The sequence below is a fragment of the Labeo rohita genome, chromosome 12 (assembly GCF_022985175.1).
Source record: "Labeo rohita strain BAU-BD-2019 chromosome 12, IGBB_LRoh.1.0, whole genome shotgun sequence".
NCBI classification, from domain to species: Eukaryota; Metazoa; Chordata; class Actinopteri; order Cypriniformes; family Cyprinidae; genus Labeo; species Labeo rohita.
Genome location: NC_066880.1, coordinates 27,228,392 through 27,239,373, shown reverse-complemented (window position 1 = coordinate 27,239,373; position 10,982 = coordinate 27,228,392). Strand labels below are relative to the sequence as shown.

Genomic DNA, 10,982 nt, shown 5'->3' with positions numbered 1-10,982 from the left:
TATTGACAGAAAAATGCAGAATTGTTGGCATTTTTGCAGATTTATTAAAAAAGAAAAACTGAAATATCACATGGCCCTAAGTATTCAGACCCTTTGCTGTGACACTCATATATTTAACTCAGGTGCTGTCCATTTCTTCTGATCATCCTTGAGATGGTTCTACACCTTCATTTGAGTCCAGCTGTGTTTGATTATACTGATTGGACTTGATTAGGAAAGCCAAACACCTGTCTATATAAGACCTTACAGCTCACAGTGCATGTCAGAGCAAATGAGAATCATGAGGTCAAAGGAACTGCCTGAAGAGCTCAGAGACAGAATTGTGACAAGGCACAGATCTGGCCAAGGTTACAAAAAAAATTCTGCTGCACTTAAGGTTCCTAAGAGCACAGTGGCCTCCATAATCCTTAAATGGAAGACGTTTGGGATGACCAGAACCCTTCCTAGAGCTGGCCGTCCGGCTAAACTGAGCTATCGGGGGAGAAGAGCCTTGGTGAGAGAGGTAAAGAAGAACCCAAAGATCACTGTGGCTGAGCTCCAGAGATGCAGTCGGGAGATGGGAGAAAGTTGTAGAAAGTCAACCATCACTGCAGCCCTCCACCAGTCGGGGCTTTATGGCAGAGTGGCCCGACGGAAGCCTCTCCTCAGTGCAAGACACATGAAGGCCCGCATGGAGTTTGCTAAAAAACACCTGAAGGACTCCAAGATGGTGAGAAATAATATTCTCTGGTCTGATGAGATAGAACTTTTTGGTCTTAATTGTAAGCGGTATGTGTGGAGAAAACCAGGCACTGCTCATCACCTGTCCAATTCAGTCCCAACAGTGAAGCATGGTGGTGGCAGCATCATGCTGTGGGGGTGTTTTTCAGCTGCAGGGACAGGACGAGTGGTTGCAATCGAGGGAAAGATGAATGCGGCCAAGTACAGGGATATCCTGGACGAAAACCTTCTCCAGAGTGCTCAGGACCTCAGACTGGGCCGAAGGTTTACCTTCCAACAAGACAATGACCCTAAGCACACAGCTAAAATAACGAAGGAGTGGCTTCACAACAACTCCGTGACTGTTCTTGAATGGCCCAGTCAGAGCCCTGACTTAAACCCAACTGAGCATCTCTGGAGAGACCTAAAAATGGCTGTCCACCAAGGTTTACCATCCAACCTGACAGAAGTGGAGAGGATCTGCAAGGAGGAATGGCAGAGGATCCCCAAATCCAGGTGTGAAAAACTTGTTGCAGTTTTCCCAAAAAGACTCATGGCTGTATTAGATCAAAAGGGTGCTTCTACTAAATACTAAATACTAAATACTACTAAATACTCTGAATACTTAGTACCATGTGATATTTCAGTTTTTCTTTTTTAATAAATCTGCAAAAATGTCAACAATTCTGTGTTTTTCTGTCAATATGGGGTGCTGTGTGTACATTAATGAGGAAAAAAAAAAGAACTTAAATGATTTTAGCAAATGGCTGTAATATAACAAAGAGTGAAAAATTTAAGGGGGTCTGAATACTTTCCGTACCCACTGTACATCACATGAGGAACATGAAAATGCACTCCAAATGTTGCCATAGTACTGAAAGTATTTACATATTAGCATGCAAACATGTTCTTCTTTTACCTGTCCGCTGGAAACATTACAGAACATATAAGCAAATTAGAGTTTCTAGGAGGAAATGAGATTCAAATATTTTATGCCAACAAACAGCAAACATAACACAAAATCATTAAAAATAAAATAAAATATAAAAAAAATGTAAGTCTAACACTCTACAAGTGTTGATATAGTTTTTATTTCAGTTTTAGTTATTGTAGAAAAAAAAAAGAGTTTTTAATAGTTTTAATTTTAGTTTAAGTTTTATTTAGCTATATTACCTCAGTTCATGTTAGCTAATTTATATCAATGTTTGTCATGATCAGTTGTGCTGCTTCTGCCAGTGCAGAAGGATGGAGAATTTGAATGATATGAAAGCACATGAAAAATACCATTCTTACTATAGTTCTTAATGGTGCACAGCTCTGCTATCTATCATTTGCTGAAGTTCACTGGAAAACAATGATTCCAGGTTCTGTGGAATAAACAGCTGCTAGATTTGCAAAAGTTTGCAAGGTTCATAAATGCTTTCAAAAAATGTTTTAGGGGAGTTATTTGAAAGGAAAATACCTGCTAATGAGGTAAGAAGAATAAAACTTGTTCTCAGTTTTGTTTTTTCTTACCCAATTGGCAGATACTTTTTTTCTTGTTTTAATTATAAACTCAATTCATTTTGATTGATTTTTTGAAACTGAAATAATTTTATGTTGATTTTAGTATGTGTACATATTTGTACTGTAAAATAAGTCAAACTGATGAGGAAAAGCATTGTATCCTGGTGTTTAGAGTACAACTTTTAATGGAGTCTGTTATCTAAATAAACTGCCAAATTGTTGTCTGCTGTTCTGTTTTATAATATCATTGATTTCCAAATGAACCTATATATTTTATAATCTTACTAGGACTTGTAATGTTTAGTCTGTGACTGGACCACAGACAGCTGATGTCTGTCCTTTTCATGACTCAGTGCATACTTCCCAGACCGTCAGATTGTGGTTGTGCACATTGCTGAACATCCGCTGCTTATAACATCTTCTCTTTAGAGATATGTTATAGTTTGTTTTTAGGTTGTCATCTAGACTGATAGATCTACTAACAATAATATTATATATCCTACATGGTATCCAGTGATGTTCTTTCATTATTTCAAACCCAGCAGAGGAAAATCATGCAAAATGGCTCTCAATGTGACATTTAAAAAAAAAAAAAAAAAAAACCATAAATATTTCTATATATAATAATAAAATATTTGTTGTGTTTAGAAATGGCTGCAGGCAAAAGGTTTTATTATTGAACAGTTACATTTTTCCTTATGGCTTCATGTGACATATTTGCAAGGATTTTGCAAGAGCTATTCAAAATACAAATTGTCCAAAAAAAAAAAAAAAAAATCCAGATGCAGAAAAATTCAGAAACAGCTGAATATGACTCAGGAAATATCTTACATGTATTGAAAAAGAGGGGGAAATATTTACTATGTTTCAAAAAAAAAAAAAAAGAAGAAGAAGAAATAAATGTAAATATGTACTGTTTTGTGGGTTTATTTTTAAAGATTTTTACCTAAACACTGGTGCAGTGTTGACTGCTTAATCCATGGGTTTTAACTTTGAACACCAGCGTTGGTGTTCTCATCAACCATTCTGGAGTTTTACATTTTAAGAGCTTGTTACACTGTCGGAGTGTTAATAATAACTCTTTCAGAAGTGTTATTTTAACACTTTACCAGTGGTTCCCATATATATTCTGGGTAAGTGTTCATTTTAACTCTGAGGGAGTTAAATTTACTCTTTTAAATTTGCAGTGCAGAGCTATGAGGGGAAATTATCTGGAGTTAAAGGAAAGAACAGATGGGGAAGTTATAGGGAACAAGTGCTGCTTTTTCCACATATTTAAATACTGTAACCTACTGGTTGTTGTCACGACATCACCAGGTTTCACCCTCACCCAGTATCAGCGCTGTCAATCTAGTTTATACTTTATATACTGTATATACTTTAATGAAAACAGTTTATTTTTATTCACAACATTACTTCTCTTATAGGGATATGATAATCAAAGTCCTGATGTAGATCATGCTTTCATCTGTGCATGCCAAACTATTAATTTAATATAATGTTTTGGGGTGTTTTTTGCACATTACCTAGCTCCATAAGCACATAAGCTGCCTTACTGCAGAAAATTTATTTGCATTTCAAAGGGAAAGCAACACAGTCACTGTTAAATACAGTTTTTTTGTTGTTTTTTTTTTCAACTGTTTCTTGCTGCTTCCATATATCAAACAACTTTTGACCCTTATACAAAGAACTTTTCTAAGAGTATATCAGGGCTTTTTGTTTGTTTGATTCTTTGTTTGTTTTTAGTTTTGTAAAACTTTCCCGCAGTCTATGTCTCTTCCTGCTCTGTGGCTTCTTTTATTGGATTGCATCTGGGAGGGCTGAATTAGTCTTGTTCTAGAGCGCTGGTCAGCGCCCACTGGTCAAACCATGTTATTGCAGGCCCTGATATTAGGTCATATGAGATTAAAAGACTATAACAACAAAACATTTTTTTTTTTTTTTGCCTATTTTAACTGTAGACCTTGTTGATAATGTTGACTTTTCATTTTAGCCCTATCAACTGTTTGAACTATCATTCTGATGGCACCCATTCACTGCAGATGATCCATTGGTAAGATTACGCAAAGTTACGTGATGCTAAACTTATTCTAATCTGTTCCCATGAAGAAACAAACTCATCTTCATCTTGGTTGGCCTGGGTTGGAGTGCATTTTCAGAAAATTTAGATTTTTCGTTGAACTATTACTTTAAGGCAGGATTATGCATAAATCTTTAGAGTTGGCTACAAGGCTACAAGATTTGTACTTAACTCATTTGTGGGGGAAATTATGTACATAAGATTCATTTCTCAGTAAACGTTTAACAACTACTGGAACATATAATCCTACCAACCACAGCAAATATAGCGGAAACTATTTGAATTGAGAAGTAAACGCAGTGCAAGCCCAATAATTATTGTAGATACATTTTTAGAATTAACTCAGCTCTGACCTCCTCATTAATTATTAATTATTAAATAAAAAGAAGTCGTGCCTGTTATAGGAATTATACTACAACAACCAGAATTAAATTATGACAGAATTATTATTTTTAAAAAGTTTATTACATATCCTTGAAAAGTGTATTACAAGTATTTAATAATTACATCCAGTGAAAAGGATACACTCAAAAGATAAAAATGTAATTTTGTGCTATAATGCAACAATAGTCTATTAGTCAGCACACCCCAAAAAACAGTTTAATAGTACATCACTTAATAAGCAAACACTTAATCAAATTAAATGATTATAACCTCCAAGTGAAATTAGATTTGTAAAGATACACATCTAGTGTAAAAATATACAGTATAAAACATCAGTAGAATAGGAAATAGAACAGAAAGTGATACCTTGTTTCCCAATATTCAGTAAAATGAACATCATTTGTGAAAAACATATACATGTTTTCTCAAGTCACAAAAATATTTCACATATGTTGGTAAGGTAATTAGAAGTAAAGAGTAAATAACAAATTATCATTCCCTAATATGTACTGATAGGGTCCAGGATATTGAATAAATGAACTGTTATTTAAAGCTATTTAAAAGTTAATGAAGAATTAAAATTGTGTACGAGATATCAAGAAAATAACTAAATATTATAAGATCAAAACTCTTTTTCCAGTCTTCAGTGTCACATGATCCTTCAGAAATCATTCTAATATGCTGATTTACTATAAAGGAAACATTTCTTATTGCCAAAAAAAAAAAAAAGTTGTTCTGCTTCATATTTTAACGTTCAACTGTGATACTTTTTTTTTTTCAGGATTCTTTAAATATTTCCAAAAGAACACCATTTATTTGGTATATAAAACTTTTGTATCACTGTAAATGTCTTTACTGCCACCTCTGGTCAAATTAATGCATCTTTGCTGACTAGCAGTATAAATATCTTTCAAACATCTTATTGACCCCGAACGGTGTTTCACTGCATAAAAAATTACGGCAAGTATTGGTAGAAGCAACAGCAAACAGAACAGATATTTTGGAGAATATTTTGTAGAAGTATCTGTGGATGAGGAAGTAGGAAGAGGAGGAGGAGGAGGAAGACCAGGACAGCTGTAACTGTAGTCAGGATCATATCCAGTGGACGTAAACTGCACAAAACCTGGAGGATCACTGCACACAAAGGAACTGATCCATTCTTGATAGCGTGATACTCTGGCGAACACTCTGGGAGTTTCAGGTCGAGCACAGCCAGTGCCAAAGCTAATGATACCTGACTGAACCCATACAGAGCTCTGTCTGCTCACCATCGGTCCTCCTGAATCTCCCTGAAAATACACATCAATAAAATAATTGTAGAAAGAAATGTCATTCAAAGTTTTGGTGTCAGTAAGATTTTTATCTAAGATTTTTTTATTTTATTCTTCATTTGAAGCACTCATTGTTTATAGGCTGAACAGAGGGTTTCTATACCTGACATGAGTCCTTGCCTCCTTCCAGTAGACCAGCACAGATCATGTTGTCTGTTATATTTCCAACTCCATAGAGACAGTTGCACTGTCTGTTACCAATAACAGGAACCTCCACTTCCTGTAGAACTTTAGGGGATGGAAGGGCCACTATATGGAAAACATGAGATGTTATTTATTCTGCACAGTCATTGACTATCCTGATTTGAACGGTGTTGTGAAAGGTATTTCATGTTGAATGTAACTAAGAGGTGACAGGAATGAATTCTCACCTCCTTCACTAATGTTTCCCCATCCAGTGATCCAGCTGTCTGTGCCGCTGTGAAACACACTGTTATAAGCTGCTAGACACACGGGTCTGATGTAGTCAGTGAAGGTGATGGGTGATATCAGTTTGAGAAGAGTGATATCATTGTCATTAGTAAAACGGTTGTAATTGGGATGCTTGATGATGACTTTTAAAGATCTTAACACTTGATTAGGGTTGAAGCCACCTTGGACCTGTTGCCCCAAAACTACTCTGAAATAAGAGACGGGATACCTGAGGAATGTAAAGAAACAGACAGAAAGAAAGTCAAAGTTAAGAAGAGTTTTAAAGCTGTAAAAGCGTGACATAAAATAATAGAACATTCTTATTAGTTATTAGGGATGTCCCGTTTAGGTTTTTTGTGTGCCCTATCCGATCTGAGTCATTTAATATTTAGTATCCGCTAATACCGAGCCGCGATTTGATATTCATGAAATATAATGACTGCAATCTCTCAATTTTGACTTTATTCTAAAAACATTATGGCACTAAAATGCTGCCATATTTACTAAATTACTTAATGTAAACACACTCATGGCACAGCGGCCCAAAAAGACAGAAAGAAAGAAAAAAAGAAAGAAAAAGACAAACTAATCACTCATTATTTATTCATTTGTTGTAATTAGCCTTATTTAATTCAGTTTAATTCTCTGCTTTCGGCAAATTCATCCACAATGTATTTGGTGTTTAATTTAAGACTTTGTGTATTCTCAGTCAAAAGAATGGCTACTTGCAGGTGTCACTAAAACTAGACGTGATACAGTTGTTGCAACTACCGGCAACTACCGGTTAGAAATAAATACAAGGGGGTAAAATACACTTTTTTTTTTTTTTTTTTGGGGGGGATTCCTCTGGTAAAATTCACATTCCAGGGGATAAATATCACGTAACCTCGCAGACATGAAAAACAACCCGTGGCAACAGTGTTAAAGTAGTCCAGTTCCACTGGAAAATAGCGGACTTGGGCTTCACTGATACCAACCTCACATGTTTTTTTATGGCAAATCTACTGGAAGTCAAATACTGCCACCTGCAAGGCACCAGTGTGACAGATTACATAAAATAAGGATCAGGATCAGAAAAGTTTTGATCGCATTGGTAATTTAGAGGAATTTGCATATCAGATATGATCACTAGGATTTATAGAATTAAACCAATTCCTCAGTTAAACTGTAAAGCATCTATGAAAGCTGAAGTATTTATTTGCAAGTAAGTTGAATGAGTTTACCCATGAACACAGTGTGCAGCAGACAGCACCCACTCTTTGTTGATGAGAGAACCTCCACAGATGTGCCTGCTCAACCGAAGAACACTAGCTTGCCAGGGCCAGCGACCAGCTGAAGCATTCTGACCTCCTACTATCCTGCTGCTGCTGGTAACTGGGCTTTGTCCACATATCACAGCACTAGAATCATCATCTGAGGAAGCTGATGCAAAAGACACAGTGATGTACAAGAACTTCTTAGCAGTACAGCTACAGATGGCATCATGTACCTTTTTTTTTTTTTTCCTGATTCAATATGTACAGTTTTTGTAATAACTCATTCAAAATAATAAAACAGATTCAGTATTCCTCAAAATGAATAAAACCAGTCAAATCCAAACTCAGAATATGATGCAAACCTGCATTAATTAAATGTTACCACAAATATCCAATGTATTTAATGCCATTTTATTAACCACTGTCTATGCTGCTGACTTTTAATGATCCAATTAAATCATACTAATGAGCAAAAAGTATTTTAGATAAACATCACATTTGTGTTGTTGATTTTTTTATTGCTGAATTTGCCAAAGCCAGAACTTTTCTATATTAAAAGCAAGTCCAGCCCAGCTGAGAAAAAGTAATGCAAAAGTAATGTAACGCAGGACTTTTCATAAAAAGTTATTTAATTAGTCACTGTATGTACTGTATATGCTACAGTTTGCACATTTATTTAATCAAAAACAAGGATATCAATTATTTTACTATATTTAACTAGGAACCAAATTGACCATGTAAAATTAATGTACCTTGGGGATTAGTTTTGCTACAGAATCCTGCAAAACAAAACAGAGGCACATATTAAATACATATCTATCTAAAAGACTTAGAACTCTGTTGTACAGAAACAAATGCATATGTTTTGAGAAAGTAAATAAATACATAAAAATAAAATAATGAAATTAGAGTACACTATTCATTATTAACTAGTTGCTTATTAGCATGCATATTACCAGTATGTAATATAAAAATAAGATATAATAGATGCATTACATACTGAGATACATTAAGTTTAAAATATCTGAAATTGAGGTAAATGATATACACCATTGTTTTCTGATGAATTGTCAACACGAAATACCCATCTACTCATAACGTTGACATTGCTTGTGTATGACAGATTTGCAACGTCAGTAAAAGGAATTGAAAAGAAATTAGTAGAGTTAATCGCGTCAAAGCCAGACTGTTAATGAAGAAAAACACAAAGAAAAAAAGTCACATTTCACATTACTAAAGACTGTAAACTAGGGGTAATATTTTGACACATTTTTTTTCACAATGCTTTACCTCAACGCTTTGGGTGGAAGTGATGTAATCATAATGCATGAGTGTAAATGAGAGATTTTTGCCAGACATCAAAACCACTTGAAAGGTCGATTCCTGGATGAGAGTAGGAATTCTTCATTAATACAAGCATCATCTAGATATTGCATTAATTTCAGCTCAGTGGAAATACTATACAACAAAAGTGCATGTAAACGAAACAAGAAACTTACTGACTCTCTGGTTCCAAAGTATGGTACTTTATCCCATGTAGCAATAAAAACCCAAGAGGCAGAAAAGTTCAAGTTGGGAAAATATTTGTTTATATCTCTTGAAGCCCGATTCAAGAGATTGGCATCTGTTGTTACTTGTCGGTAAGAAATGGTTCCTTTCTCAGTATTATCAATGTCTCTCCACAGTGGAGCAATGATGTCTATGGATGAGTATGCAGGAAAATAATGGGGATACCACTGGTAAAACGGTTTATCAAAGGTCAGGTCTCCATTATTATTTACCTGTAGGATCAAAACCAGTTATCTGGATTTTTAAGTAACATCATCTATGTAGAATATATATTAATGACTATCGTGAATATCACAATGGTTCTTACAAATATTTTGTCATATACACGGCCAAAGTACACAAATGGCTGCAGCAGAGGAATCAGTGGAGAGCTTCCATCATCCGACTGCGGGCTCATCTTATCCTCGACACCTCCATATGGGTAGAATATTCCTAATATTTCCAATAATAGTATTATGAGTGTTTAAAGATTTCAAAGAGGACATTTTATAACCTTCAAAATGCCTCTATTTTTCTTTCGTGTTATATTTTGCTATTTGTCAAATAATGTGATATTCTCTATATTAAACAGTGAAGTTACCCTCCTCAGGTCCACCATCAACACGAAATACCCAGCGTCCTGGCACACTGACATTACTGGAGCTGAACAACTTAGTTTCATCAGTTACAGGGATTGAAAAATAATTTGCTGAATTGATTGTGTCATAGCCAGCCTGCGAGTAGATAAAAAAAATGCGATTAATATATGAAATGCACATGACCACTTAATATGATTATTTTTGGGACATTTTTTTTAACTAACTCCACTAAAGTCATTTAGGGTCCCATTAATATAATTTGAAACTCAGAAATTTCTAGCAAGATTCTTATTTTGTCCAACCTGAAAACTTTGGTCAGTTGACGAGATATTCCCATAGTTCATTATGACAAAAGAAAGAGTTCTGAAAATGACTAGAACGACTTGGAAAGAGGATTCCTAGAAAAAGTCCAGTAAAAACAAGTTTCAATGGAAAAACACAGCTATAAAAAGTCAAACAACTCATTCAAGCTAAATGTATGCAATCTTTTTAGTTGAAAATACTGCAATTGATATTATTAAGCATGTACAACTCAGTTTCATTCTCTGCCTAGATTTATACTAAACTTAGGTTTAAAAACAATAACTTAACCATACGATCTACATACCGTCGTGGGGCTGTTCAAGAAGGGGTCCCTATTCCAAGTAGCAATGAAGACTGAATGTACTGAGAACCCAAACTGAGGGAAATACTGTTTGATATCTTTTCTTGCCCGGTCCAGAATATGGCCACGAGTTGCAATGCGATAGGAGATGCTTCCACTGACACTACAGTCAAACTTTGCCCAGAGTGGAGCTATAATATCTCTAGTAGAGTAGGCAGGGAAAGCCTTGGGGAGTGTTTCATAAAATGGTTTAAACGTCAAATATCCATCTTTATTGACCTACAGTAAAGATTTGAACAATTAACTGAAGCAACATGAACTGTAATACTGTACATCAGTGTACTTCAAATGTACTGTGTTTTGCATAATATCTCACATATATGTTGTGGTATTTGCGCCCAAAGTACAAGAAAGGACCCTCCAAGCGCAGAGCTGGTGAGCTTGCATTGTTTGGACAGAGATTCTGAGTGTTTTCATAACCAGCTGGATAAAACAGGCCTTGGTACAGTACAAAGAAAAATTAATAACTGAAAAAACTGAGGTAAAGATAGAAAATAAAATGTA

At 35.2% G+C, this 10,982-nt stretch overlaps 1 protein-coding gene across 1 annotated transcript; it reads right to left on the bottom strand.

The window, feature by feature from the left end:
• Window positions 1-4,767: 4,767 nt before the first annotated feature.
• On the bottom strand, window positions 4,768-10,207 carry LOC127173907 (transmembrane protease serine 7-like). Its single transcript, XM_051123974.1, has 11 exons — window positions 10,117-10,207; window positions 9,817-9,949; window positions 9,544-9,668; window positions 9,167-9,448; window positions 8,958-9,050; window positions 8,718-8,853; window positions 8,420-8,446; window positions 7,635-7,833; window positions 6,372-6,640; window positions 6,104-6,249; window positions 4,768-5,958 (listed from the first exon to the last, which is right to left on the bottom strand). The coding sequence occupies exons 1-11, from the start codon at window positions 10,156-10,158 to the stop codon at window positions 5,482-5,484; spliced, it is 1,929 nt and encodes a 642-aa protein (XP_050979931.1). The 5' UTR covers window positions 10,159-10,207; the 3' UTR covers window positions 4,768-5,481.
• Between the last annotated feature and the right edge of the window lie 775 nt (window positions 10,208-10,982).

Coding starts and splice junctions, on each gene's coding strand:
- LOC127173907 (XM_051123974.1), bottom strand. CDS start 10,158: ATGAACTATGGGAATATCTCGTCAACTGACCAAAGTTTTCAG. Junction 9,449..9,543: donor GTGTATATGACAAAATATTT/GTAAGAACCATT, acceptor TTGATCCTACAG/GTAAATAATAATGGAGACCT. Junction 7,834..8,419: donor TAGCAAAACTAATCCCCAAG/GTACATTAATTT, acceptor CTTTTGCATCAG/CTTCCTCAGATGATGATTCT.